We start from the raw sequence: 26,100 nt of genomic DNA, 5'->3' as shown, positions 1-26,100 counted from the left end.
CTGATGACGCCCTGATCTCGTATTATTGCCAAACGGGCGGAATTAGCCGGCATAATTTTATACACGCCCATGACACGCGCCAGCCGAATGGCACGTCTAACAAAGGGCACGAGGCAGTGCCTCTTTCGGGCAGTCAGCTCCATCGGGTGATTCTCGCTCTCTTACACTCCTGGGGACAATTCTTGCTGGGGAACCTGAACCGCCCAAGGACGCTGTTGGAGCTTCTGCGTACGTTCACGAGTTGTTGTCCTCTCAGTTCTGGAAGGGTTGACGCCCTTATGGCTATCAATGAGGAAGATCTTGTTCCGGATATCGCCGCGCTTAACACGCTCTTCAAGTCACCGATGCCCTGCAGCATCGGTTCTCTTTAACCCTCCACGCCCCGCCTTGTGGTTTTTAAGAGCAGCACTGGTATGACGCGTAAGCGTCCGTTAACCGCGTTGTTTACTTACGACTTCAAACACCTGTTTCCCTCAAGGCAACACCGCTAGGCTATCGCGCCCCTCTCTGGTGTTCGTACTATCTGTGACGCTATCCTACGTTACTTGCCTGCTGGTATTATTATTGGGCTACCTCAAGGGCGATGTCAGAACTTTCGCCTCCCTCCTCCATGCCCACGCGTGTGGTTCCGGCACAGCTGACACCTACCTCTAACCACGAAACTACCACGCCGCTTGGCTTTGCGCCCCAAGGGCACCCGCCCTCTAAATCCCCATCTCCCACCCAAGATCCCAACTCGACTCTTATGTCTCACCCTTACTCTGTTCAGCAAACTACTCGTTCCATGGTTTCAGCCGAGTCTCCCACCTCCGCCCGTAGGAAAGGCGCGAGGGGCCCTGGAAAGAAGGAACCTCGAGAAAGACCGACTGTATCTGTGAGGTAATCGTAGATTGTGTTTTTTGTTTGTTTGTCGTGACGACTTATGTTCGCTTTCAGGTGGGAAGAAGGCGACATGACAGACCGCCTCATTGACTGCATTTTCCACAACGAACGATGGGTTGCTGTGTTTGCCCAAGCACCAGCCAGTGGTGAAGGCTTCCATCCACGACCCGGCCTTCCTGGTGTACCAAAACGAGATCTACATCGAGAGATCGCTCGACATTTGTTCGCAGAAGATGCGCGATACGCTGGCAATGACAAGACGCAGTGGGAGGCCCTTGCAGTCAGTGTCAAGAATAAGCTTTTCAAGTGTGTAGCATGCCTTTGGGTCGTTCACTGCACTGATTCGCTTCCAAAGGCTTCAAGGTCTTTACAATGACTGTCGGACCGCTTTAGGCGATCTTGCAGACATGCCTGCCGATGTAGACCACGCCACGCTCACTCCAGAACAACTAAGTATACTTTGTGAGCATCTCTGAACATGGACGGTCAAGTATCTAGCTCACAAGTAGACAGCTCAAGTCAGGGAGAAGTTCCCACAATTCTGGCGTCTTCGGGATATCCTCGCCAGGTTACCTGCGCAAGGTACCTCTCAAAGCCCAGAAAGCACGCGGCCGGGCACATCTTCTGCCTCTGGCATCGGGCAATTCTACGCAGGCCCTTCACTGAAGCGGAAATCGGCGCCCTCACTAGAAGACATCCGACCCTCCACACGGCCGGCACCCTTCACTGGTCGACCAAACCTCTCCCCTCGAGCCCAGCCCAACACTCAGGGTGGGGTCAATACACTGCCATCTTTCCTCACACCTTCCCCCCCACGAGACGGTCCTTCGATTGCCGATATTCTCGGTCAGCTCGTCGAACGCCTAGATCAACAGAATCGTGCCGATGAGAGACGGCGACAACAAGCCCGTGAACGATGGTTGGAGCGGGAACTGCAGGAGAGGGAGAAGCAAAGAGAACATGAACGAGAGATGATGAAGTTGCGTATTCAGCTGGCTCGAGCCAGAGGAGAGAGCCAGGCCCAGAGCACACCAGTTGACGAGCCTGAACCGGAAGAAGAGGATGACCTGCTGGTGGAAGCTGAGGACGGCTCGGAAGATGCAGAAGGCGAAAGAGATGACAGCTACTTGGCAGCTGACGATGCACAGGACACCCCCATGGGATGAAGGTGCATTGCGAAGGCGGGGCCGCCTGGACACTTCACTGAACGATCGTAGCGAATGCTGGTCGTTCGCATTGCATTGCCTATTGTAGAGTCACTCATTTAGACACACGTGTTATCGTACGACCGTTGGTGGGTTGGAAGTTGACGGATGGTTGTCGATTCGATAGCCTGCTTGACCTCGAGCGAAGAGTGGGATAATTTGCAAGCAACGTGTACGGAGAATATCAAGCACAATGTGTGCGACCATGAGTAAAACACGAGGCTGCTCACATTGTCTTGGCATTGCTTACATAATATACACCGATAAGCTCCCGAGTTAGCCAAAAAGCTTCGCCGCTCCCGGGTATGCCACTTGTATAATTACATGCTTGAAAATACTACAGGAGTACTTGACTCTGTCGTGCTTTCAATTCCTCGATTTCTCTCCGTACACGTGCCTGATTCTGGCTCAGGTCTTCACGCTCTTTCTCCACCGCGTCCAGAGCTTTAGTATGCAGAAGGTGCTGGCGGGTAAGATCCTCAAGAAGCAAAGAAAGTCGCGCCTGTTGAGCTGCTAGAGTTGGTATCGGTATGATAGTGGGAATGGGCGGTGCACGGTAAATTTCACGTTTCTCATCCGAATCTGGAGATAGGCGCGTAATATTTGCACGCCGTTCCTGGGCTAGCTCCCATTCGCGTGATTCGGAATCGTCTGAACCCGCCTCTCTAAAATCAACCCCACTCAGCCAAGTGAGGTGGAAACAAAATAAAGACTGCTCACACTTCATCAATTGCCTCAACCAGAGCAGCTCGTCGGTTTTGAGCCTCCTTTTCACGCGCCTTCTTGCCCAAAGCTATCCGTTCTTGAGCACCTGTGTACTCTGCAGCCTCTGGGGGGGAAGGTCAGCTTTTTGCTAAAGAAGCACGGGTACAATGACAGGGGGAAAACCAAGAGCTAAAGTGGGAGACCAGACCAGTCTGAAATGCATTTCTAGGAAAGGAATACATTACCGGAATCCAAGCATCGTCCTACTCCTTGGATTCCGCCAGTCCTCGCACGGTGACACATGTGTGAAGCCGTTTATGGGCACCGACATTCATCCAAGGAATGGAATGTGGTTCCGCCGCGGATATCAAGAAAAGCCACGCATCCGCAAAGCCACGAGAGGCATTGGCTGAAGGTGATATAAACACATCTCTGTCCCCCCGATATATCGCCTTGCTGGCGGAGATACCGAGATCATAAAAAAAGACAAGAAGGATGAAGAAGGGTCCACGAATAGTGGAAAAGTACCAGCGCCAGGGTACAGGAGCAAAAATGCTATTCAGGTGGACGTAATGACGCCAAAGCGGATGATTGGGGTTAACCGGCGGAATGGCACTAAAGAAGCCTTGGCTCCTTTCGAAGAAAGATACGAAGGTCAAGAAAAAATTTGCCAGCAGTGGGATGCTAGATTGTGTGCAGTTCTGGTAAACCGGCCCAGGGATGATAACATCGCGAGCTGCAAGCCGGCGGCAGGGTGCCTGGAGAAGATGCATAACAAAAATGGCAGACAGGTCACACTTACCATCATCACCCTCTCCAAGTTCATCATCTTCCCTCACTAATCGACTCCCAGGATGAGGGCCACTTTGTGCTCGCTCTTCTCCTGGCCCATTGATGTCCAATGAGATGAAGTCTTTGCTGTTATCGAGACTAAGACCTTCATGTTTAGGCATCTTCCGCGCCTCAGCTCTCTTCTCTCGTGCAAATGCAATACGAGTTTGCGTGCCCAATGTGATATTTTCGTCAGCTAAAGGAATTACAATGCGCGTGAGGACGACAAGATGCATAGCACAGATGATAACGTACCGAGAGTACCGGTATCAATTTCCATGTTGTCAACACTTCCCATCAACTGCTCATACGCAAAATCATCCATACCGCTCCCAGATGCACCACCATCCGCATCATCGTCCACAACAACTGATTGTCGGGCCTTCTGTCTGAGGGCTGTCGAGGGCGTGCTGGCCTTGAGGCTTGCAAGGTCCTCAGCAGAGTACGAAGGTCGCTCCTCAGCTGCTGATGTGGATGCCCCAGTGTCAGCAACTAGACTTGGGTGGTCCCGAAGAGATATTCGACGAGACAAGTTTGACTTCTTGACGTTGAAAGCAGGTCCTTCAGAGGATGTCTAAAGCCCCAGTTAGACGGTACATGCCATGTCGTTCCAATGTATATACGCACATCATTTCCGCCAAAACTCAACCGCGTTGCGAGTTTGCTTTTCTTCTTTAGTTTCGCAGGTATGGAAGCGGGTGATTCGGAGGGACTCGGGGGTCTTGAGTCATCTGCTGAGGCTTCCGCGCCAGTGTCCCCGTCCTCATCTGTTGCACGTACCCTCCCAGCTGCACGTAGATGACGGGCCTGTCGTTTCTTGATTAGCGGAACTGGGTCTTCGTCCATCACAAAATTTGAGCACAATAGCGACAGATGATAGTCAAGCAAGTTTGAGGTTGATCCATGAGGATGACCATAGGCTGGATCGTTTACAGGTCTTTCACAAGGAGAACCCTAGAAATTCTGCATCCGTTCTTCCCTTATTTGGTAACCCTAAGCGACAACGACCACCCAAAATTACATTCATGAAGGAAATGCAAACCAAAGTTCCGTTAGAATGGAGTGGAGCCAACTATTGCATCGCTCCTCTGCCTAGTCATCCTCAACTATGTCACCCTGTCCAGAGTGCACCCTTGGCCGGCGGCGCAACCCAGCATGTTGTCCGAGGCATTCTGGTATGTTTTCGAAAGAATTTGGGGTCGTTCGAGGTCAGCAGAACCTTTTCAACAATGATTCCAAATCATCTGATAAATATTCAAAATCAATTTCGGATCAACGTTTAGAATTGGTGCGTTCATAAAATCGGCACCACACCCCAACTTACTCGGACTTGTGGCATTCATGACGATGAATCTCAATTCATAGAGATGCAGGTGCGGTAGTGTCGTGTGCGACGTAATTGAATATGGTAACCTGAAAGTGGTTATCAGCTCGTCTGGCAAGGCAAAAAAGTGGCAGTGAGCACCTTTCGTATTGTGCATTTCTTGGGAACCCAACACAGATCATCCATTCATTTGCCCAGAGTCCTCTGCAACACCTCGTCGGTGATGTGTTGTACCTTCCTTATTATCTCCATTATGTGCCCAGTGGAAGAAATGGAAATCTTTTGCACGTTTATAGTAGGGTTTTTTCCCTCTATCAAAAGACAAGAGACTTTGCCAACATTACAACAATCTTCGTGGCAATAGAGAAGTGCGATATGAGCTTTGACAGCTAGGGAGCATATCAGCCGCGTGCAACGAAAAGGGGTTGATGCTCACGACCAGCGTGCACTGGTGTCATCGGCTACGGGGGCATCGGTCCCGGAACTCCATTTTTCAGCTGGGTGACATGCTAGATCCACATTGCATTCCTCATTTACACTAGTCTTCTTCATCGTTGACAAATGGGTTCGATCATGGCTGTGGAATCTCATGCGGGGGGCCCGAATGATAGTCTTCTTCGCAAGAGTTCCAGAAGTGTTGTCTCCCCTTATCATCACAGTTCAGTCAAGGCAGGCATGCTGTAACGGAGAAACACTCACCATCCAATCAGTGGTCACGCCTCCACTCATGTCCCTTGAATGAATCCATGCATGCATCATTTCCATCATTTCGCTGCACCAACTCTTTCCCGTCCGTTCCTGTTTCCGTCCGTGCCATCCGTCCCGTTCCCTAATTGACCCCAAATTCCCGCAGATAGACGAAAGGGAAGCGAATACCCCAGTCAGATCAATGCGGAAGTCCACAGGGGCGTCGGCAGTGATCTCCGATGCCATGGAGCAAGTCGCTTGTTTCACATCCGAATTATGTGGCGATCATACGATGTGGTTGCACAAGGTCAAGATAACCAGAAGGATTGAATGAAGATCGGTGCAACACATAGTACCACCGACGGTTGGGGAGAAGGCCGAGTCTCTTGGAGATTCTTTCGAGATGTCCGTATTGCGCCAAGCGCTCTGACACATGTTTATGAACCGGGAAACAGTGGAAACAGGACACCTGTGTGTTTTATAAGTCTGCTTTGATGCTTCCCTTGAATACTCTGGCCTTTATTCGAAGAGAGTGCTATGGCGCGGTGTTCGTTGTTGCGTTGAACTTCATCCGTCGAAGGGGACGCACCTGCCGTTACCACCTTCCAGATATGGATCTGATGCTCACTGAGACTTGACTACTATGAAATTATTTGGGACGGCAGGAATCTCTGGAAATGGAGCATAGCGCACCTTCTAAGCAGCCAGCTAGTGTAAGTATTCTTGAAAAGACAAGAAAAGGAAGATACTGCAATATCACGTTTGTGGTGTGAAGCTGGACATAGGCAGACGGTTGAGGTTTGCCGAATCTTTGCCAGATTCCACTTGCGTGATTGGGATCTGGCTCCGCTTCTCCAAAACAATTGTAAACATTTGTGCCATCCCGGTAGTGTTACGGGGTCCACTCACACATTGTAAGCGCACTTGCAGCTCCCGTATCTAGCTTTCCCATCTATTTTTCACATGCTCTTCGTTTTGCTAGTATTCGGTACCACACGCCAATGCGGAATAGAGCTCGGGAAGAATTGAAGCACCCTTAGAACGCCGAGCGTAGTTGCGAATAAGGAGACATAGAAATATGAGGGTAATTTGTAGCCGGGGTTTATGAGTGAGTACCGGCGCCCAAAAAAGCAGGGATGGAAGCGATAGCTCAATAGAAGCGAAGTCGATTCTGCCACTTGTCGGAGGTGTACCCGTACCACATTCCCGACAATGAGCCGCAGTGCGATAAGAGCCCGCGCCGCGGAGACTGCTTCCAGTAACCAGACAAGGGGAAACAAAGTGGCAGTACTGCCATAGTCAGAGAGAGAATAGCTGGCACATCAGTGGCGTGAGGACCTTCAGACAGAGTTCAACGTCATTCGGAAATCTCTGCGGTGCCGCGAGCTTCGGATAGCAAGATGCAAAATTGCCACAGATGAACAGTGGTTGCATAAGCAAGGACCATGACAAGCGCCGGAGGAAGCGGAGGAAAGAAAATGATGGCCAGGTGAAAGAATGGCGCCAGACTTTGTGACCCGAGGTGCGAGAATGAGTTGAAGGAATATTACTGCAAGGAGCTCTGGCTCCTTTCGTCCAAACTGACCCAAGGAAAGGGGAGATCACAATCTCAGGTTCTTCCCAGTGTCACGGAAAAGCCATGCTATCAAGAGAACGGCAAGATGTCGGTCTGAGGGGGAAGGATGGCGAGGAGAGGAAGCAAACCGACAGTTGTTGGGTGAGGGGAGGACTGGGTTGGAGACGAGCAACGAACACCAGGATTATTGAAGTTTACCCACTCAATTGTTCCTCAAAGGCTCGATCGAATCACGGAACATCGACGACGCCGATCGCTTAGACTGTCGATGTGCTTTCCAGACACCGCGGCCAGCAGTTACTAGGCCGTTGATGGACGGGGTGGGCTTCTCAGGACGACTGAACAACATGGGAAAGGAATTTGCACCGGATTCCTTCAACGACGCCCCTGTTATCTGTTAAATAGGCATTCGTGGACCGCGCAAGTTGCCCTTGTATAGAAATCCCTGTGTATTATTTAGAACAATGTAACCGAGGAAAGGTATAGTAGTTAAACGTACGTATGCCGCACCCTCATCGATCACCATGCTGAGACACCAACACGTCTAACAATCCGTGTTCTTCTCATTCGCATTATGACTAATCTCATCTTCGCGGCTCTTGAATGGTTTGTCTGTCTAGCCGCCACTAGCTGAAGTAGTAGCTTTATTCTGGGCACCTTGACGACAGGATAAGGGGCTCGAGATGCGCTGACAAGGCAAGCTAAGACGAGGCGCTATACCAATTATATGCTTTGTCGCGGTGGTCTTGTAGGCATGTAGGCAAGGTGAGCAATCAACAAGGAACCGTGTTACTACGACCGAGATGCATACACCAGGTCAAACGGGACCACTTCCAGGTTATGGAGCCACGCACCATTCAGTCGCCAGCAACGCTAATACGAGCAGTATTGCTGCCAGTCGGATGATAAGGCTCAGTTCGCAAGCGCTGAGCCGCCCACTGAGTACTCCGCGGCAATGTCCACTCCTGTATTCGTGGGGATGGTCGAAACGTAGAGCAGGCCATTGGACCATTAACAAGCGTCCATTGTTCCCGCGGTCGTGTTTGGTATGAATGGATGAGCCTCAACGGTGAGAGTGAGAGGTTTGTGGTCATATTGCGCCCTATGGCGCCGTGCGAGGTGGTGTCAGGTCGAAGATGCGACGATGCAACGCGAAGCAAGCGTGGGGACGCGACCCTGACCTGTGACTTCCAGAAGAAAACAAAATTAGGTGCGGTGGTCTAAAGAATTTGCCTTATTTAACGCTCACTCTGTTTTGTGACACAAAAGCTACAGATAAAGTACGAGAAGAATAGTATTCGCATATTCAGTTTGATCTTTCACAATTGTCGGATACATTATATCATGAGGTTGTCATCATCGGCGATATCTTCATATGCGTCGAAGTATTGAGGGTCTTCTCTATGGAGGACAGCATCTCCATCCCCGCCAGCCTTCATTTCAACCCATTGCTTGACGTCATTGACGCCAAGTGCTTTGTTGACAATCCCTTTGTAGTCGACTAGATCTTGTTTGGCTTGACCAAGTTGTTGTTGGAGAGAGCGGATGGTTCGGTTTGCTCGACGCAGCTCTCGAGACAGGTCGACAGGTTGGGACGAACGAGACGCGAGTGCCGCAAGACCCGGAGCAGAGTCCTCATCATCCGACCACGGGGTTTCTTGATGTGCTTCTACAGACGAAACCATCACTTCAACGCGTAAAAATGACGAATCCGATGACTACTTACGTAATAGTGGGTCGTCCGGAATAACGGGGATCAAGAACACATCATCTTTGAAGAATGGCTCATGCCCAGTCATAGTGTTTACGATATCTGGAGGTGGTCTCTAATACGCCATCAGCACTGTGACAGACTAAGAACAATGGAGTGTACGCACCTCCTTCCTCAGGAAGTTGACCAGCCTCATGCGGTCGTAAAAATCCAACTCTGAGGAGAGTTCAGATGATTTTTGGATATCTATGGTATGGAACACACCAAGTCGATCACAGATCTCCCCTGAATCAACCCCATAGTTCCCCTTTGCATCCGACAATGCCTCTCGTAGCGACCCAAAGAGTTTGTTAGGACCGAAGAGGCTCATGCATGGCTTCTGCTCTTCTTCTTCTACCCAGTCGTCGAATTTGTTGTCATCGGAATCGTATGCTTCCGCATCGTCTGAGTCGTCATTTTCTGGATTAAAGTGCGCCGATGGAAACTTAGAAGAGGAAGCTGCACCAGACATGGGGAGATATGTTTATTCTGCTGGTGAGAAAGGCTCTCTGAAAGCTTGACCCTGACGGGAACATATAATCACGTAAAGCCCCGCGTTAAATAATTGATAGCTTCCGTTTCTTCGACCATGTCAACCACAAGGCCTCGGCGCACATTTGTTGCTGACACGCGAGAGGAGCCATCAGTACCAGAGGAGGAGGATAGCCTGCTTGATGAGCAGCGTAAGTCGCCCTCAGACAAGTGGTCCGATTTGCCTAGGAACCTTGATCTCCGCTCTAGAACAAGATGACGTTGTTCAGAAGTTGACGGAGCAAAATCAGCGGTCGAATGCTCGATGGATTTCAATCCTGAAAATATTCATACTTTGTGGTGGCATCGTGTACGTTCAAGCATCTTGCTGAACGATGTACTAAACTGTGACGCATAGAAATCTTATCGGGCTTGTCATCCTCATACGCGCAACCGCTGCCGGCACCGAACCAATTTTGTTCGCGGATCAACCGATTCCACTCGCACCTGCATTTGCATTCCTGTCCCTGGTTCTGACGGGAATCTCCTACAACATCACCGGACATCCCCACTCAGCAACGTCGTTCGGGCATATCCCCCATGAGTACCTCACTATCGCTTCCCTCGCACCACCTGCTTTATCCTTCTTCCTTGGAAAGCATCGCTCCCAAACATTCTGGTGGTTTTCTGAAACAGCCCTCATTGGTGTATGTGCCACCGCGCACAGCATGATTGTGAGCAGCGAAGGAGAAAAGGGACCCGAAGGACTTAACAAGCTTAAATACGAGAACAAAGGAGCATAACAAACACTTGTATCCCTTGCATAGCAATGTGTTATCATTTCATTCTGCTCGGAACCATCAAACGTAATAGGAAATAAAATGAGCAGTCACGACTCAACCACCACTCCTCAAGCAGCAAGGTCTCCCGCCTGCTGAGCCTCTCGTGCCTCACGGGCCGCACGCTTACTCATCTGGATTGAGGTCCTGACCGGATTTGATGACTGGAAAATCTCCTCGATCTCCTCGAGCGTCCGCTTGCGCGTCTCAATGAAGAGGAAGTATACAACGAATATGCCAACGAAGTCGAAAACGATGTAGAAAAGATAGAACTTCCAGCCGATATTATCGAAAGCGACAGGCGGCACGTAGGAGTTGATAAGCGAGAATGCGTTGATAGCGAGATTGTAGAGGGCGATTGCCTTGGCACGAGTCTCGAAAGGCACGATCTCGGAGGCATACAGGGTCATCATCGGCACCCATGTCATCGCAAAGTTGGCCAAGAAGAGATAGATGAATACGACACCAACCGTTCCGAGCTTGGGGTGGGTGGTTTGGAGGGCAGTGCAAGCCGTGAGGATTGATAGAGTGGCGACCATGATGCAGGAGCCGTACATAAACAGGAAACGACGGCTGACATGTTCGACGATGAGTACGTTGATCAGTGCACCGCCAATCATGACGGGTGTCTGCACGGCGTTCAAGAGAAGTTGGCGTCGAGAGTCGGTGATCCCGGCGTTCTTCAGCATGAGGGGCATATAGTAAGATGTGGGTGGCCAAATCAGGTTCTGGAACAATGCGAATGCAAGCAAGGTAGTCATCCGATGAATACTAGCACGGGTACGGAACAGTTCCCTAATCTCGACGGTGAGTCCCCTGGCTTCAACGGCAGGAGAGAAGAACTGACCTGAAGTCCCACCAACGCTTATCAGAACCATGGGTGCTAATAGTGGCTTCCATTTCAGCCAACTCGAGCTTGACCAACTTGCTGTTTGGGTTGCCTTCTCCGTGATATCGGATCAGAACCTCACGTGCCTTGTCAACCTTCCCGTTCGCAACAAGCCAACGGGGAGTCTCCGGAATATTCCAAACAAAGCACAACAGGATGACGGAAGGCAAGCACTGAAGGATGGAAGGAATACGCCATTCGATGGTACCAGGGTTTGACAGACCGCTCAGGCCGTATTCGATGAATGTCGACGTCATTGTTCCGATGAAGAAGCAAGATTGGTAGCCACCGGTCAGGATGGCACGATACGCAGGGTGGGCAAGCTCGGCGGCGTAAGTGGTGCCGGCCGTTTGGACGGTAACGGCACCCATGCCAAGGAAGAAACGACCAGCAAGGATGGTACTCTTGTTTTGTGCTGAGGTTTGCATGACTGAGCCCATGATGCAAACCACAGAGCCGAGAATCATGCCGAAACGTCGACCGAACGGATCAGTTATCGGACCGGCGAAAAGACCACCTGGTTCAAATGTGAGATCTACCGCAACCTTGAGACGGGATGAAAGCAACTTTACCAACAAGGTTGCCGATAATATACATAGTCACCATGAAGCCTGTGCCCTAATTAACCGGTGTTAACCCTAACTGCGACAAAAGTGCTGACCAAGTTCGCCGCCGCCATAGACGTTGAAATAGTCTTCAAAGGTCGACATAGCCGTAAACCCACCGAAAGTATTGGCATCAAAGCTACACACAGGGTTATGGCGCCTATGAGAAAAACAGCGGAAACGCAACTTACCCATTAGTCATTGAACAAAGATATGAAACCCAAAGACATCCGTAGAGCCGGATCATCGGCCATGACCAGGGGTGTGGGGGTTCCTCCTTCAGCACCTCCTGGAGGGGGTTGACAGTTCGAATCTTCTCATTCCCCGGCTTGATGACATCGTGTGATGGCGAAGGGGTGGTCCGGTCATCTGGGTGTTGGTGTTCATACTCTCCCTTCTCGTTACTCATGATCGTTTGTTGTCGTTAGAATTATCTCGCCGTGCACACTAGGGCGTATGAGTGCGTGATACGAGGGATGTAGAAGATAGCTCAGAAGAATTATGGTGCAGAAGCGGGGCAGGCACACAGAAGAAATACAGCTTTATGGGGCGCGTAGCCGGACCGGCCTTGGACGGCATCGCGAAGACGTGCACGCCCATACGCCCGGATTCGGGCGATCTCTCCACTCTCGTGCTCCGGCGGGGAGTGATGCCCCATGGGGCTGTCGGTCCAGCCATCCGAGAGAGAAGCGGTATAGCGTTCGAAGCGGATTACCCCGCAGAAGATGTTGCCATCCCGCGTGCCAAGAATCGCGAAGCAGCCTGGGTGTGCGGTGATGTGCTGGTGCCCCAGACACCTAATCAAGTCAGAGGTCCGGGCGAGAAGCTACACATCGGATCATCGCGGGCCGAACGAACGTTGGGAGTAAGCAGAAGAGCGCCTTCGAGGAACAGAGAGCGGAACGGCGGAATTCCCCATCGCCAGATTCCCCATCGCCAGAACAGTTTGACGTCTACCTGTGTCGACCCAAAGTAGTCTCGTCTCCGCGCCGTGCGGTCCCATGGCGGAAGCGCGCGGCTATGCGAGGACCCCGCATTCCAGCTAATCCAGGCAGCCTCAGACAAGAATGGCTAAAGCGCAGGGTCTGGTCTAACGCGGTCCCAGACCTGTTTATACGAGCGTCGCGTCCCAATCCCTAGCTGAATGCATGCCTGTGACTTCCCCATTTCAGTGTAAATTCATGCCGGGGGCAGTGCATGCCCCTGTCACAAATTCATGTAATCTGCCATGGACCCCTGATTCCAGCATGATCCAGGACAAAATGAGCTTTGCATGTAATTTCGAAGCAAATACCTCGTCACGTGATGCTTTGCGCCCCCTGGCGTGTCCTCTCATTGCTGAAGCCCATGCATATTGGGTGCAGCCACTCCCTCAATAAATTCCTCAACACTGACCACTCGCAGCAGTTTACTGCCCTCAAGAACCATTCCAAGCTCCACATCCCATGGAGTGAGACTCTCCATTCTGCTGGACACACAAAGAAGACTGCCTGGAAAAGCCATGACATTCTTGGCACTGCACAAAGCAAGACATGGTCAAATCGGAGCATTTCAACTGCCTCCTCTTGCATCTTCATCTCTAGGCTCCTGAGTTGTGGGGCTGAGGTCAATCCAGAATGCTAGAAATCAGAAGAAGCAAGCTTTGGATGAGACAGAGGAGCAAGCTCTACAGTATGTCAGTCAGCATTATGTGCCACATGCTGGATCAGAGGCCTACCCCATGAGATATGAGGATGGACCTGGGCTGGGCAATGAGGGGAGTGTTGACAAGCAGGCTTGGGTCACTGAGGAAGATGAGCCTGCTATGGAATCAGTCTTATGAGAATATCAGTGTGTTTCTCCCTTGTGCACAATTTGACTGCTGACCAACTTTCCCAGTGACACATGGTCATGCCACAACACTGGATCTGGGCCTCATGCTGCCAAACTGGCAAAACTTGACGCTCAATGGGCTACTGAGCTCCCTGCAATGGAACAAGCCTTCCTATGCTGGTGGCATGGACTCTTGGAACACCAAGTGAATCTGAGCATTGGGACAGCTGGACCGGGAGACTACTCAATGCAAGTTGTACACTGGAAAGGTACACTTGTCACATGTCACTTGCATCAACTTCTGATATCGCAGTAGGCAGCTCATCAGCTCAATTTTGTGCCATGAGGTTTGGCAAAAATCTTCTCTGCCACCTCATGGAATGCAGGTACATGCTGTGCAGTCCTGACAAGCCTCATTGGGCATTCTCCTTGCATGTTATGCAAGTATTGCATACAGCGCATGTGCATGTGTATGTCTCTCACAAGTCATTCACTTGTATTTTGTGTGATCTTCATGGGGTATGTGATCATTTTCATGCTGCTCATACATGAACAGCATGCTCAATCTTGAATTAGGTGCCTTACAGGGGACATCTTTGTGTTCTTCTCAGCAGGGTATATGATACTTGGTTGACCATGTGTCTTGCCATCAAGAATTGGGTCAAGTGCACATTCAGACAAGATACTGATGACTGGCGACTGAAGAACTCTTGCCCAGCTTGCGAGTATTGTGTTTGTCCAGAATTCATCCAGAATTCCTCATGCTGACACCTCGCCAGCTTGAAGGAGAACTGAGTCTACCTCACACCAAACTTTTCTCTGTTGACAGCAACAATTTGAGTAAGTGTTTCATGGGAGCTGGTCATCAAGATGTTTGCAAGTTTGCAAGTGACTACATCCTTGTGCAAGACACAGTCAATGAGTTCGCAAAGGACTCGGACAACAAGCAAGTGAGCATGCATGGGTCAAGATGTGAGTCAATTGCTGATTGAGGACAGGAAATCAAATCACGCCAATCTAATGAGATCAAGGATGAAGATCAACATGCTGAGTGCACCATCTGGTGAGGTCATATGAGGTCATGCACAGCCATGCACAGAAGGTCACCTGACCATCCAATCCTTCCAGCAGGTTCCAGCACATGCCAAGGTATACCAGCTACTTCCATGTCATAAAGGCTTAGTCATGTCTCTTGACCAAGCAATGAGCTGGTGCCCTGACACCCAGCTGCAACCTCATGTTCTTTGTGCTTCTCCTCAGCAACTTGCTCCTTGTGTTTCTTGAGGTGCTCAAGGGATTTTGCTTTGTTTTGCTTGGTAGTTGCTCATTTTTGAGCTTGATAGACCCATTGATATTCCTGCAACTCTGTGTAATATTTAGACATGATAAGGTTCAGAATGCCTTCTCAATGTGAAGGTACTTGCCTAGTAGCCCAGTGCTGTTTAGCAGCAATCTCAGGACTGGGTCACTTGGGTATCAAACCACATGTGAAGCTGCCTGGGCTTATCTCAAAGAGCATGCTCTTTGTGAAGATGGCTTGGTGCAAGACCCAGTACTCAAATTTGTGGTCAAATCCCTCATCCACCCACAAAGAGATCAAGGTGGTGAGTTGGCAAGGAATGCAGCTTGGTCTGGAGTGGCTTGTGGTCAGTCATTCTTGCTGCACCCCGAGACCCGCCTAGAGCTCTACCACATATAGTAATTAAGGGACGCGAGGTGCTGGATTCACTGGATGCTGGGGTCCTGCTCTTTCCTCCCGCTTCCGTGGAGGGGACGCAGTGCGTCCCTGCCTCCAAAATGCCCCCGGACCTAGTCGACATAGGTGTTGACGTTAATACGATGAGGCATGTGAGACCAAAATAGAAGCCCCAGTCGCAGCTTAATGCCGTGCCGCCCACCGTTCCGAGTGATTGAGTCAGTTCGGGTCCGTGGGCAAGACACAAACGCAATCGGGTCGAATGTTATTATGATCACCGGAGGATCTTCCGGTTTTGGTAGTAGGGCCGTAGCCCGGACTTGTTTCGCTTCCGGCAGGTCCCCGTTGAATCGACTCGGATATGAATGGTTGTTCAACGGGAATGATGTTGAGCCGACATACATACCTAGTCATTGTCAGTGAGGACAGGATCAGAACCAGCAATAAGGGGCAAAATACTTTCGGCCGACAGGATAGCTTCTTCTTAGCATAGTAGAGAGAGTGCCCACAACGTCCCACGAATACCGACTTTTAGTCGAACAAGGCCGATGACAGTTCATAGAGTTGAAAGAACAGTCAATCACGGCTCAATCGAGCCCCATCAGTGCTCAGGCCAGTCCAAACCTAAAGCCCATCAGAGCCTATTTCCGGCCCCTAAGCTACCCACGCAAAATCGCAATCTCCATTCCGGCATCGGCGTGCCCTACCACCGAAAGACCCGTAAAAACTGTCAACGCCCAGCCCCGCAGGGGGGGGTCAGCCGCCCTCACGTCCGTGGGATGTGGCGTTAACTCTTTGTCCGTGCACTGTGTACTGTGGCATCCCCGAGACGGCCCGAGCCGTCGTTATGCAAATTTGCCCGATTTACTATCCTTCCTCCTGGGAATGACGGGTGTTTCTCCGTCAGGGACGGAAAGGGCGGAATGAGCCGTGGACGTGCATGCGCTGTGTGAGCGGATCTGCAATCGTGGGAGGACGTTCGAGGCAGTGTGCAGGGAGAGTCGTTGCGGTTCTTGGCTGGCGAGGGGAGTAGCGCGCTTTCCCCTTGGAGTAACTGTTCTGACAAAGTTTTGCTGAGGAGTGATGGGCCAATGCTGACCAATCCTCTCGCAGCCTCGAACGGTTTCTTCTCTGTGACGGTTGTCTGGGATTGGATCATTACTGTCAAATGGCATTAAGAGAATAACGGTATGATTCACAAAATATACACAGAACCTGGGTTCTTCTCTAGCCGCACTGATGAAAGGGAAGGGAATAATGATAACAACCGCGCATATATCGGACCATCTCTCGATGGCTATGACAGAATCTGCAAACTTCGTTCAGTCTGGTGCGGGTGTCGCAAGGAGTGCACTCACTGCCAACAACACGATGCAAATGACAACGCTGATGATGATCAAAAGCCAACACGCTCTCCTCCCTGCTTTCCTTTGATACTCGCTCGCCGTTCTCAGTTCCTCGTCTGCTCCCGCCGTATCCCGTGCCACAGCAGTAATGTTCCTCTCGATGTTGTCGAGCATCCCACCCTGCTCGACGACGAGCGTGCCAAGATCGCGGAAGATCTCGTTCAGCTCGTGGATGCCAGTTTCGATTTCTTGGATGTCGGCTTCACGCTCAGCAATGAGCGATTCTTGGAACTGCAGCTCTTGCATAGAGATTTGCCTGTGGGAAGGGTGTCAGATCGACATGAGAACGCCTGTCACACCAAGTGGAGGAGGAGGGAAAGGCACGTACGGTGCATGCGCTTGGATCTGCTCCTGTGTTTCCGCCAATAGCCGTCCTGTCTCCCCTGCGCCGTCGTCCGGTCCTGATCCCTCCTCACCCAATACGATCCCCGCGGCAGAGACAGTTCGCTTGGCAGAGTCTACAACAGTGCGCTGTTTCTCTGCGGACAGCTTCTGAGCATGTTGATATGCGACGAGGGCACTTTGTAAGTCGGCAGAGGTTTTGGACAGGGCGAGCTTTTTGTCTGGCTACACGAGCAATCGAATACCTGTCAGTGACTAAGTTGTGAAGGGTGCGAAACCTAACACACCAAAGAATGTTGAAGCTCGGTAAGCGTCTTCAAATCTGCCGTGCTTCGCTTGACCAATTCCCGCGTCGCCTCTGTCAGCTCATGGAGCCCCTTTCGCACGACATTGCCGTCCTTGTTTGTCCCCAGCTGGTCGACGAGCTTAAGCATCCCCTGCACGTTCGCGTTGATCTTGAACATCTGCAGGGAGAGCGAGGATTGCAGCTTCTGGAACTGAGAGGATGCGTCGCCTGCCAGAGGTGAGGTTGATGAAGTAGGTGCTGGGGCACGGGGGATGCCCCGCTCGAGGTCGTTGAATGACATGACTGGCTAGAGAGCACCACAAGTAGAGGTCGACTTGATGTACAGATTAAGAGAGGGGTAAACAGTCTGCACAGTCAAGAACGAGTAATTCGCAGTCGAAAGCGTTGTAAGGAATGCTGCGGTCTGCTTCTCTCCTGTCAATCCATGACGCGAATCCCTGGCGGATGCATTTCCCTCTTCAACGCCACCCTTTCTTCTCACACGCACTTCACTGACTGAACGTCTTCCTCACTGTGCACAGAGCAACGTCCTTCCACTCCCTCCTCTTCATTCAATAACCAAACATGGTCGGGCTCACAGAATACTGTCCCGTATACGCTCCCTTCTTTGGTGCTCTCGTATGTCATTTTAACTCTACATTCGAAATAGCAGAACTCATCCTCGTTTTAGGGATGCACAAGCGCAATCGTCTTCACCTGTTTGTCTGCTACCATTCTTTCCTCACTATACGCTGACGCAGTTTACAGGCCTTGGCGCTAGGTCCGTCATAGTCTGGAGTATGAAGGGGTTGTGCTGACATGAGATGAACTAGCTACGGCACAGCCAAGTCAGGTGTCGGTATCAGCGCAATGTCCGTTCTCCGGCCCGACCTCATGATGAAGTGTGTCGTACCCGTTATCATGGCTGGTATCATTGCTGTGCGCTCCTTCCTCCTCTTGTGATTCGGAAGATCATGACTGTTGGAACAGATCTATGGTCTCGTCGTGGCCGTGCTTATCTCTGGATCTTGTACGTTGATCTTCGTCATATGCATGTTTTAGGACTAACAGCGATGTCCAGTAACGGCAACCATGCCGCTCTACACCGGCTTCGTGCAACTCGGCGCCGGTCTCTCCGTCGGACTCGCTGGACTCGCCGCTGGCTTCGCAGTCGGTATTGTTGGTGATGCCGGTGTGCGCGGCACGGCTCAGCAGCCAAGGCTTTTCGTGGGCATGATCCTGATTCTTATCTTCGCTGAGGTGCGTTTGGAATTGCCCAATGATGTTTTCAAGAATCGCAAGACGAGCGGAATGGTGCTCATGTGGCATATAGGTGCTGGGGTTGTACGGTCTCATCGTCGCGCTCATCATGAACACCAACGCAACCAACGGCACTGCCGGTGTCGTATGTTTCTTCCCTCACTTCCTTCCTCTGTATCCCACTAAGCTCAACGCAGTGCGGCTGAATTGACTCCAAGCGGACCGGAACTCACCAGGTTCAAGACTTGCCGCAATCCTCGCTCTCGAAAATCAGGCCTTGCTCTTCGCCATTGTGCGAAGCAGAGGCCAGAATGTAGGCAGGGAGATACAATACATTCCGAACCATTAAGCATCATCTGATGTCCTGTGAGCGCTCGTCATTCACTTTTGTGCTGAGGAAAGCAGACTATGTGTCAACAGCAAGTGATATCCCGAATGAGGCGGAAGGGGCCTTGTCCGACCCTGCTGAGTGGGACATACTTAACCGACCTCCCCCCACGTCGCGATGTGCTCATCCAAACGTCAAGGTGCACGCCCCAACCGTGTGTACAACCCCCAAGTCCATCCCTTCCGAAAGAGGTAATTCATACCTCATGTATGCGTCGAGCAGAAGGTGGAGTAGAATGCCTCAGAGCATCCACTTAGGGCAGTCGTTGAGCTTCCTTTCTTCCTTCCCCATCGGCTTTCGTCGCATGAGCTCGCACCCTCATGTCCAAGTCGGACATCCCGGCCGATGTGCACGGCGACGTACAGTAAAGAGCCTTCGGACCAGCTTTCCCTGCTTCGTCTCAAAGTATTTGTACGATATTGAGTCGGCAGCAACGCATTAATACATCCCCTGTGGAGCGTCGGCGAGAAGCGCGTTGTAAGATCCTGACACGCGTTTGGGCCGAAACGTATCGTGTAATGCCTCGGTTAACCCATCCAATTTGAACAGATCATTAATATTGTCGAATGCGGCGTTCAAGTCCGAATGGTTCGAATACCATGGTTAAAGAATGAAGTGCAGGATGGAGTGTGCGATTTTTAGCAACGAGGCCAGAACAGCAATTGAGATTCAATCAATAGCGGGGGGAGTGAGTAGTGATTACACATTATCATCGAAATCCAGCCGGCTGAAGTAGTGATGCTTACAGGCCCCGTGGAGCAGAAGAGAAAACCGATCGGGCATGGAACGAGGTTTTTTTCCATTTATGGCAGTCCAACTGGACCCGCTTACGTGACATTCCGGTGTGTTCACGTGGGTGAGTCACTTCCCCCTCCGTCTTCTTTTTATTAACCCTGCCTGATCCCGTGTTTTTTAAAATACTTTTGCTTATTACCTGACCAGCCTCGGTCATCTCAAACGCCGAATCAACGCCGACACACCTGGCGGCGACCCCGCATTGCACAGTATAAATCATCCCCTCGTCTCCGTTGGTCAAAACACGAAAAGTTCGCTCCTTCCTCTTTCAAACTGGCCACCACATTTACCTCTGATAGAATTCTCTCATACCTGCCCACGATGGCACAGACTAACTTGCTCAGCGCGGACCCCCTCAGTCTTGAGACGATTCGGGGAACGTTGATTCGACTAGAGGAGACGATCATCTTCTGTGTGTCCGTTTTATTGCAGCAATTGTGCATCTTTTGACCGGTATTCGGCAGCGCTGATCGAGAGAGGGCAATTCGCGCTCAATCCCACCATCTACCAGAAGGGTGCAGTCGCGCAACTCAAGGAGCTCGGATTTCAAGGGAGTTGGCTGGAGTGGTTCTTGGCCGAGATCGAGAGCTTCCATGGTATGCTCTGCCCCTCCACATCGTGTTATCCGACTTACGCGGCTTGATTCCAGCCAAAGCACGCCGCTACACCTCCCCCGACGAATACCCCTTCACGTCGAACCTCCCTGCCCCCTTGCTCCCCCCTCTCCAATTCCCCACCATCTTCCACCCCAACACCGTCAACGTCAACCCCACTATCCTCAATTTCTATATCCACTTCATCCTCCCCCGCATCACCGCGAACGCGACGCAGGCTCTGGCGGCTAAGAAGCGTGCCGAGGGGGTGCAAGGCGCTGCTGAATGGGAAGATGACGGGAACTGGGGGAGCGCCGCGACTGTGGACGTGAGCGTTCTTCAGGCGATAAGCAAACGAGTGCATTATGGTGCGTCTTCATCCCCTCTTTCTTCCTGCACACCCTCACCCCTCGCAGGGAAATTCGTCTCCGAATCCAAATTCCGCTCCAAGCCGAGCGCTTTCATCCCCCACATCCAGGCGGGCAATCGCCAGGCCCTAGAGGACCTGATCACCAAGCCCGAGGTGGAGCGTGCTCTTCTCCACCGGCTGAGGAAGAAAGCGAGCCTGTACGGGCAGGAGATCGGCCCGGACGGGGAACCGTTGGTGAATGGGAAGAATGGTGTGAATGGGACGAATGGACACGCGGAGAACGAGAAGGCCAAAGCGAAAATCGATGCCGATGTCGTCGTTGAGATCTACGAAAGCTGGCTGATCCCGCTTACGAAAGAGGTCGAGGTACGCTTCTGGAAGCCCTCGCTTGAAGGGAAAGCTGATCGAGTACACAGGTGGATTACCTTCTCCAGCGGCTGGATGGCCTTTCTGAGAAAGAGATCGAGGCATTCATGTCCCAGCCAGCGAAATAGCGTCTTTCTCATGTGTCCTTTATCTGTTCACCGTCTTTGTCACCCTCGGTCATCGCTTGGGGTCGGTCCCTTGAGTGCTGCGTACGCAACACTCAATAAACGGGATAACTACACTTGTATATACACCTACGGGGGGCATTGCCCACCACCTATTGTACAGATCTTCCGAAGAAGTACATGACATAAACTGGAGGGAGGTATTCATCAGAAATCGCGCCAGAGCCATTAATAGGCTCGACTTTCCACGTGTTCTAAGGACACCACAAAAAGCGTGAAACGGGAAAGATAACAGGATATCAAAGAGAGGTGTATCTGCCCGCAGGGGCGAGAGGCTTGAGACGGGGAGACGGGGAGACGGAGAGACGGGGAGATGAATAGGAATTAAGAGATGGCGGAAAGGCCTTTTGTTTGTGCATTGCGTGCTCTGGGCGTTGGGGTGGTATAAGGAACGTTGGGCGCAGGTGGTCAGACGCGTGAACCAATTTGAGGGAAATGAGATAGGACCAGGAGGGAACCAAGGAAATGAAGAGACAAGAAGCGTATCCAAAATGAACCAACAAATAAACCAGGATTGCCTTTCACAGTAGGACTCGAGCTGAGCTTGAGCCTGGGCAGCAGGGCGCGCCAGTCGCCGTGGATTATAGACCATAAATCTTCTTACGCTCGTCCTCGGTCACTGTATCTTGATCATTACCGATGCATATATGAAGCAAAACAGGACGTACTAGCGCGGGTAGCCCGTCTCGCGAGCAGCTTTTCTGTCCGGAACTTCTCGTACAGCACTCGGCGGGTATCGTTTCTGAGAACCTGCAGAACCACCGTAAGCACCCAGTCTATATAGGATCACCTCGAGCAGGGTGTAGGAAGTAAAGAGAAAAAACGCACTTTGAAGTACACGACGAGGACGGCTTGGCGTAGTGCCCAAAAATCACAGTGTTCCTTATTCATCACATCGATGACTCCCCACCTAAACCTCCTCACCCACCTCTTTCCCTCCTTGTTCTCATCCTCCTCTTCTTCTTCAGGAGCGACGATGCCCCACGGCAACAAGCCCCCAAGCTCGCGTTTCTGGTCCGCCGGCGTGCTCATCGTAGGCGTATCGGAGTCGCTGCTGTCTGCACTGGGCCGTGCGCGGGAGAGGGAGCGTGCGCGTCTCAACTTGGGCACTTTGCGTAGCGCTGAAGTAGGGCGGATGTGAATCACCCTGTGCCGGGGTTTGGGCGTCGTTTTCCCGTCTTTGGGCTGCTCATCTTCTTCGGAAGAGGAATCATCGTAGGTAGTAGAGGCAGCGACAGAGGCCATAGTAACATGACTATGCCTCTTGGAATTGCCATTGCCGTTGCCGTTCTCGGTCCCGTGCCCGTTCGCGTGCGGTTCCTCTTCCGCACCGTGAAAATCGAATATGCCCCAAGCGGCACGGCCCTGCTCGGCGAGGTCACCCACGTCCCTCTTGACAGCCTGTTTGATCCTCCCCAGTTGGCGGTCCGTCAGCGTATCGGCTTTGCTGATGAGGGGGAGAACGTGGTAGCGTGCGGAGAGGCGGCGGATGGCGAGGATGTCGGAGGGATGCATGTGGAGTACGGCTTCTGAGGAGGGGATATTTGAGTCATTGGACGAAGGTCGGGGGATCACAGAAGCGGGGTCGACGACGTATATGCACCTTTTGTGCGATCAGAATCCATCTTAACCTCTGAAAGAGGCGTCCTGCGGGAAGACCGCAAGGATGAGGTACTCACAGATGCACCAGCTTATCCGCGACCATCTCCCTCACCACCTTGCTCTCCATCACCAATGCCTCTCCCATCCTCTTCTCCTGGTACCGCACCAGATCCTGCACAGCCCTGTCGAACTCGAGCTCTCGGCCTGGTGTAATCTCCAATCCAGGTGTGTCGACAACGCTGAGCATATACCTCCTCAGACCCTGCTGTACCTCCAGGCTCTGTTCTGTGATTTCTTGCGTTGGCTGCTCCTTGAGCTTCTGCGGTGCACCCACGCCGGGTGGTACTCGGCTAGTCAGGAGAAGCAGGTTGAGCAAGCTCGTCTTCCCGCTCCCTCTAGCACCAGCGACGAGGAGGTTGAACGTCTGCACAGGCGCGCGAGGGCGTTTGTGTGTTGGGGTGCTGGGTACGGCCGGTCCTTGATCAGACACCGAACGCGTCTTGTCGAGGGAGAGGGTCAGCGGTACAGAGATAGAACCGTTGATACCTGACTGGAACGAGCTTGGAGGTGGCCCGCGGAACGGCCGGTGGAAGGATATGGTGTTCCCCTGGATTGCGAAAGCCGACTTTGTAGCTCCAGCTTTGGTGGGCGTCGTCTGTGCGGAACCGAACTCGGCGTCGTCCGGCGGAGAGCCGAGCGTAGTAGGATCGATTAGTGATTCGGGCCATGAACCTAGTCCGGGCTCAGAGGGGTCGAGGTTGGGGAGTGAGGCGGTTGATTGAGTTTCTGTGACGGTAGGCCGAGGCTTGCGTCTGGCGAGAGAAACTAGCATCGCCAATTAGTGAGTGAAGGGATGCGGACGAGAACAGCGTACAAAAGGAGGGCATGGTTAGATGTTAGATGGTGGTTATAGGTAGAGAACGTTCAGATGTACGTGTTGATGAGTTAATTGATGTGATGATAGGGGTATAAGCAGTGCACTGGGGAATTGTCGCTTCTCTCGAGCAGCAGTAGCAACAAGAGTCAATCGCAAAGGCAGTGATCAGAACAGGGAAGAGAGAGTTGTGCTGCTGTCTGGTGACGACGTAGGCCTGCCCAAGGACGTCGAGGGAAAAAACAAGACCGTTGTCCGCTTCTTCGTCGTCGCCGTGTGCCCTCTTGCGGGTCGCCTGCCGGCAGAGGAATCAATGAACGCGTGCAAAGAAGGCATTCCCTGGCAACGGGGGTTACGCCACTTGGACCAACTGAAGCACCGCGTCCCTTACTAGTCCACACTCTATTTAGTACTAATGACTGGTCAAGGGCAAGGTAATAGGGGAAGTAAGCCATCATTATTACGTACGTCTTCATTCCCCCCTATAGCATTTGCTAACAGAATTACTGGTTCAGAGTGAAATAAAAGGAAATCAACAACTCAGTTAGGAAAGACAACATTTGAAAAGAGGCAAAATAGGAGAGGAGCTAATAAGCATAGTTCGGACTTTCACTTTAATAGTGTTTGCAAGATGAGGAGAGATGGTGAGTACATCATTTAGAAAGACAAGGACGGTGTTCACCAGGAACGAAGGGGGAACGAGAACGAATCGAAGGCAAGACAGCAAGAGACAAGGAGAAAATAAACAACAGCACCTTTACACCTGTATTCCAAAAGAGGTATATTCCGAAAGGAGCGCCCAACGACCACGAGTCCATTACAGCACAACAGGTAATTCCACAGTGCCCTTTAACCAAACATATTTGTTGATAATTTTCTTCGGCCTTAAAATTCCAGCTTCTTCAATCTCCGAACAGCATCGTCGAACTTCTTAAGACTTTGCTTGACATCCAACATTCCCATTGATCCAGTTTGTAGTGGGCAGCCGCCCTGCCTGTCTCGCCATTAAGGCAAGGCGTAGTAGGTGGTTGCCCCTCCCTGCCCCCGAACCGCACCTACTGAGGTGGTCCCGGCGGGGGCGGTCCGGGGTAGGGCATATATCCAGGCGGGGGACCTATAACACCCATCATCGCTCCAGGCGGAACGGGGGGCATATCCCTCCTCAAAGGCACTGGGTCTCCAAGGTCCAGGATCATCGTTTCCATCGTTCCCTTCCTCTTGCTCGCGCGCTGCCTGGGGCTCACAGGGCCCGGACCATGGGGGGAATCCGGCATGGACGAACCGAGGCGATTCTTCTTTCCGGGACCGCGGCGGTTCGGAGGACCCACCTGGAAGAGGCACGATTGGTCACGCTGCGAACATTGGCCGCACTGAGGGCGGATACCATCACACTTCAGCTTGCGGGCTGGGTGTCGAATGCAGGTGGTTGAAGGTCGAAACGGCCGCAACACACGCAGGCAACGATACAAGGAATGTCATGCACACGATGAGTGGGGGGTACAGCGAAATGACATGATAAACGCACTCCGGCAGAAATTGCACGCAACCTCAGTCTTCTTTTGCGGCCTCTTTCCTTCCTTTTCGGGCCCTTCATCTCCCGAAATACCCAAACTGTCGCGCATCTTGCCTGCCACACGAAAGGTGAGTCAATATCTCCTATATTACTGAATGCCTCAGATTAACTGACCAGAGCTTCCAGGCATCCGCACCAACCTGGGGTCAGCTGCGCGATAATCCGGCGGTGGCATTCCCCCTGGTCTCCCGTACATGTCCAGCGGTGCCCATCCATGCATTGTCGGGGGATAGCCAGAGTACATGGCCATGAGTCCCGGGGGAGGGAGCTCCCTCCCGTCAGCGGGGTAGCCAGGCATGCGGCGCATATTGGGATCGCCATACGGTGGCCCGTAACCTGGCGGTGGCTGGAAAAGCGGGTGTACGGGATAATGCGTCGGTGGTGCTGGGGGCGGCGCGTCTGCGCGCAAATCACGACGACCGTCAACGGGCGACGTACTCGCCGCTACTCCCTGCGCGGCTCCACCAGCGCTTCCTCCATCCTCCTCCTCACCGGCCGGGTAGGTCAACCCGGAAGGATCATAAGCCGTGGTGTCATCCGTATTTGGGAAAGAAGCCATGTTCTCCGTTGTTGTTCAACCGCCGTCGATCAGGCCAGGCGCTCGTCACTCGTATCTGTTTCGGTGTTGATGTTCGTGTCGCGTCGTCTGGGTCGTGCGCCTCGCGGCTGCTTCCTCGTGCTCGTCGCGGGCGTCGCGTATATGGTTCTGCGGGGCGCGACGCGGGGGAATGTCAGGAGGGACCAAAACTGAACTGAAAGAACAGAAAGGACGGACACAGAGACGGGAC

General features: G+C 52.1%; 9 protein-coding genes across 9 annotated transcripts; 4 read left to right on the top strand and 5 right to left on the bottom strand.

The window, feature by feature from the left end:
- Positions 1 to 610: 610 nt before the first annotated feature.
- Positions 611 to 2,143, top strand: DACRYDRAFT_99456 (uncharacterized protein; the record flags this gene model as incomplete). The annotated part of the gene is made up of 4 exons (XM_040777591.1): positions 611 to 879; positions 937 to 1,188; positions 1,238 to 1,344; positions 1,396 to 2,143. The coding sequence occupies 4 exons, from the start codon at positions 611 to 613 to the stop codon at positions 2,046 to 2,048; spliced, it is 1,281 nt and encodes a 426-aa protein (XP_040629945.1). The 3' UTR covers positions 2,049 to 2,143.
- Positions 2,144 to 2,322: 179 nt separating this feature from the next.
- DACRYDRAFT_115322 (uncharacterized protein) lies at positions 2,323 to 4,469 on the bottom strand (the record flags this gene model as incomplete). Its single annotated transcript, XM_040769979.1, has 5 exons — positions 2,323 to 2,752; positions 2,808 to 2,916; positions 3,595 to 3,819; positions 3,879 to 4,197; positions 4,251 to 4,469. The coding sequence occupies 5 exons, from the start codon at positions 4,467 to 4,469 to the stop codon at positions 2,425 to 2,427; spliced, it is 1,200 nt and encodes a 399-aa protein (XP_040629944.1). The 3' UTR covers positions 2,323 to 2,424.
- A 4,040-nt stretch (positions 4,470 to 8,509) lies between these two features.
- Positions 8,510 to 9,415, bottom strand: DACRYDRAFT_99454 (uncharacterized protein). The gene is made up of 4 exons (XM_040777590.1): positions 9,186 to 9,415; positions 9,088 to 9,137; positions 8,937 to 9,036; positions 8,510 to 8,879 (listed from the first exon to the last, which is right to left on the bottom strand). Exons 1-4 carry the CDS (start codon positions 9,289 to 9,291, stop codon positions 8,548 to 8,550), a joined length of 588 nt encoding a protein of 195 aa, XP_040629943.1. The 5' UTR covers positions 9,292 to 9,415; the 3' UTR covers positions 8,510 to 8,547.
- A 134-nt stretch (positions 9,416 to 9,549) lies between these two features.
- Positions 9,550 to 10,234, top strand: DACRYDRAFT_106226 (uncharacterized protein; the record flags this gene model as incomplete). Its single annotated transcript, XM_040768226.1, has 3 exons — positions 9,550 to 9,643; positions 9,702 to 9,801; positions 9,850 to 10,234. The coding sequence occupies 3 exons, from the start codon at positions 9,550 to 9,552 to the stop codon at positions 10,232 to 10,234; spliced, it is 579 nt and encodes a 192-aa protein (XP_040629942.1).
- A 107-nt stretch (positions 10,235 to 10,341) lies between these two features.
- Positions 10,342 to 12,173, bottom strand: DACRYDRAFT_77900 (general substrate transporter; the record flags this gene model as incomplete). Its single annotated transcript, XM_040776295.1, has 5 exons — positions 10,342 to 11,065; positions 11,118 to 11,676; positions 11,732 to 11,770; positions 11,821 to 11,903; positions 11,956 to 12,173. The coding sequence occupies 5 exons, from the start codon at positions 12,171 to 12,173 to the stop codon at positions 10,342 to 10,344; spliced, it is 1,623 nt and encodes a 540-aa protein (XP_040629941.1).
- Positions 12,174 to 16,503: 4,330 nt separating this feature from the next.
- Positions 16,504 to 17,619, bottom strand: DACRYDRAFT_94166 (t-SNARE). The gene is made up of 4 exons (XM_040777204.1): positions 17,308 to 17,619; positions 17,007 to 17,245; positions 16,631 to 16,934; positions 16,504 to 16,581 (listed from the first exon to the last, which is right to left on the bottom strand). Exons 1-4 carry the CDS (start codon positions 17,605 to 17,607, stop codon positions 16,570 to 16,572), a joined length of 855 nt encoding a protein of 284 aa, XP_040629940.1. The 5' UTR covers positions 17,608 to 17,619; the 3' UTR covers positions 16,504 to 16,569.
- A 214-nt stretch (positions 17,620 to 17,833) lies between these two features.
- DACRYDRAFT_21391 (V-type ATPase) lies at positions 17,834 to 19,265 on the top strand. The gene is made up of 8 exons (XM_040772376.1): positions 17,834 to 17,945; positions 17,998 to 18,025; positions 18,075 to 18,087; positions 18,140 to 18,245; positions 18,297 to 18,336; positions 18,388 to 18,566; positions 18,640 to 18,711; positions 18,764 to 19,265. The coding sequence occupies exons 1-8, from the start codon at positions 17,892 to 17,894 to the stop codon at positions 18,770 to 18,772; spliced, it is 501 nt and encodes a 166-aa protein (XP_040629939.1). The 5' UTR covers positions 17,834 to 17,891; the 3' UTR covers positions 18,773 to 19,265.
- A 604-nt stretch (positions 19,266 to 19,869) lies between these two features.
- DACRYDRAFT_21390 (chorismate mutase) lies at positions 19,870 to 22,038 on the top strand. Its single transcript, XM_040772375.1, has 6 exons — positions 19,870 to 19,998; positions 20,049 to 20,161; positions 20,214 to 20,345; positions 20,399 to 20,710; positions 20,759 to 21,078; positions 21,129 to 22,038. The coding sequence occupies exons 2-6, from the start codon at positions 20,071 to 20,073 to the stop codon at positions 21,204 to 21,206; spliced, it is 933 nt and encodes a 310-aa protein (XP_040629938.1). The 5' UTR covers positions 19,870 to 19,998; positions 20,049 to 20,070; the 3' UTR covers positions 21,207 to 22,038.
- A 2,277-nt stretch (positions 22,039 to 24,315) lies between these two features.
- On the bottom strand, positions 24,316 to 26,072 carry DACRYDRAFT_21389 (uncharacterized protein). The gene is made up of 5 exons (XM_040772374.1): positions 25,427 to 26,072; positions 25,265 to 25,366; positions 24,634 to 25,144; positions 24,433 to 24,567; positions 24,316 to 24,383 (listed from the first exon to the last, which is right to left on the bottom strand). The coding sequence occupies exons 1-3, from the start codon at positions 25,869 to 25,871 to the stop codon at positions 24,795 to 24,797; spliced, it is 897 nt and encodes a 298-aa protein (XP_040629937.1). The 5' UTR covers positions 25,872 to 26,072; the 3' UTR covers positions 24,316 to 24,383; positions 24,433 to 24,567; positions 24,634 to 24,794.
- Positions 26,073 to 26,100: the final 28 nt, after the last annotated feature.

The sequence above is a fragment of the Dacryopinax primogenitus genome (genome assembly GCF_000292625.1).
Source record: "Dacryopinax primogenitus strain DJM-731 SS1 chromosome Unknown DACRYscaffold_6, whole genome shotgun sequence".
Classification (NCBI taxonomy): domain Eukaryota; kingdom Fungi; phylum Basidiomycota; class Dacrymycetes; order Dacrymycetales; family Dacrymycetaceae; genus Dacryopinax; species Dacryopinax primogenitus.
Note: the sequence above shows the minus strand (reverse complement) of the source record. Positions and strands in the feature narration are given on the sequence as shown.

What these genes read in the sequence shown, in the direction of transcription:
- DACRYDRAFT_99454 (XM_040777590.1), bottom strand. Translation starts at nt 9,291, where the DNA reads ATGAGCCTCTTCGGTCCTAACAAACTCTTTGGGTCGCTACGAGAGGCA. An exon ending in GGAGATCTGTGATCGACTTG is followed by an intron (nt 9,138 to 9,185) that starts GTGTGTTCCATA and finishes AACTCTCCTCAG; the next exon opens with AGTTGGATTTTTACGACCGC. An exon ending in TCAACTTCCTGAGGAAGGAG is followed by an intron (nt 9,037 to 9,087) that starts GTGCGTACACTC and finishes ATGGCGTATTAG; the next exon opens with AGACCACCTCCAGATATCGT.
- DACRYDRAFT_94166 (XM_040777204.1), bottom strand. Translation starts at nt 17,607, where the DNA reads ATGTCATTCAACGACCTCGAGCGGGGCATCCCCCGTGCCCCAGCACCT. An exon ending in CCGAGCTTCAACATTCTTTG is followed by an intron (nt 17,246 to 17,307) that starts GTGTGTTAGGTT and finishes TTGCTCGTGTAG; the next exon opens with CCAGACAAAAAGCTCGCCCT. An exon ending in CAGATCCAAGCGCATGCACC is followed by an intron (nt 16,935 to 17,006) that starts GTACGTGCCTTT and finishes CCCTTCCCACAG; the next exon opens with GCAAATCTCTATGCAAGAGC.
- DACRYDRAFT_21391 (XM_040772376.1), top strand. Translation starts at nt 17,892, where the DNA reads ATGGTCGGGCTCACAGAATACTGTCCCGTATACGCTCCCTTCTTTGGT. An exon ending in CTCCCTTCTTTGGTGCTCTC is followed by an intron (nt 17,946 to 17,997) that starts GTATGTCATTTT and finishes TCCTCGTTTTAG; the next exon opens with GGATGCACAAGCGCAATCGT. An exon ending in TCATGGCTGGTATCATTGCT is followed by an intron (nt 18,246 to 18,296) that starts GTGCGCTCCTTC and finishes CTGTTGGAACAG; the next exon opens with ATCTATGGTCTCGTCGTGGC.
- DACRYDRAFT_21390 (XM_040772375.1), top strand. Translation starts at nt 20,071, where the DNA reads ATGGCACAGACTAACTTGCTCAGCGCGGACCCCCTCAGTCTTGAGACG. An exon ending in AAGCAAACGAGTGCATTATG is followed by an intron (nt 20,711 to 20,758) that starts GTGCGTCTTCAT and finishes CACCCCTCGCAG; the next exon opens with GGAAATTCGTCTCCGAATCC. An exon ending in CGCTTACGAAAGAGGTCGAG is followed by an intron (nt 21,079 to 21,128) that starts GTACGCTTCTGG and finishes TCGAGTACACAG; the next exon opens with GTGGATTACCTTCTCCAGCG.
- DACRYDRAFT_21389 (XM_040772374.1), bottom strand. Translation starts at nt 25,871, where the DNA reads ATGGCTTCTTTCCCAAATACGGATGACACCACGGCTTATGATCCTTCC. An exon ending in GCGGATGCCTGGAAGCTCTG is followed by an intron (nt 25,367 to 25,426) that starts GTCAGTTAATCT and finishes TTCGTGTGGCAG; the next exon opens with GCAAGATGCGCGACAGTTTG. An exon ending in TGCGTGCAATTTCTGCCGGA is followed by an intron (nt 25,145 to 25,264) that starts GTGCGTTTATCA and finishes TTCGACACCCAG; the next exon opens with CCCGCAAGCTGAAGTGTGAT.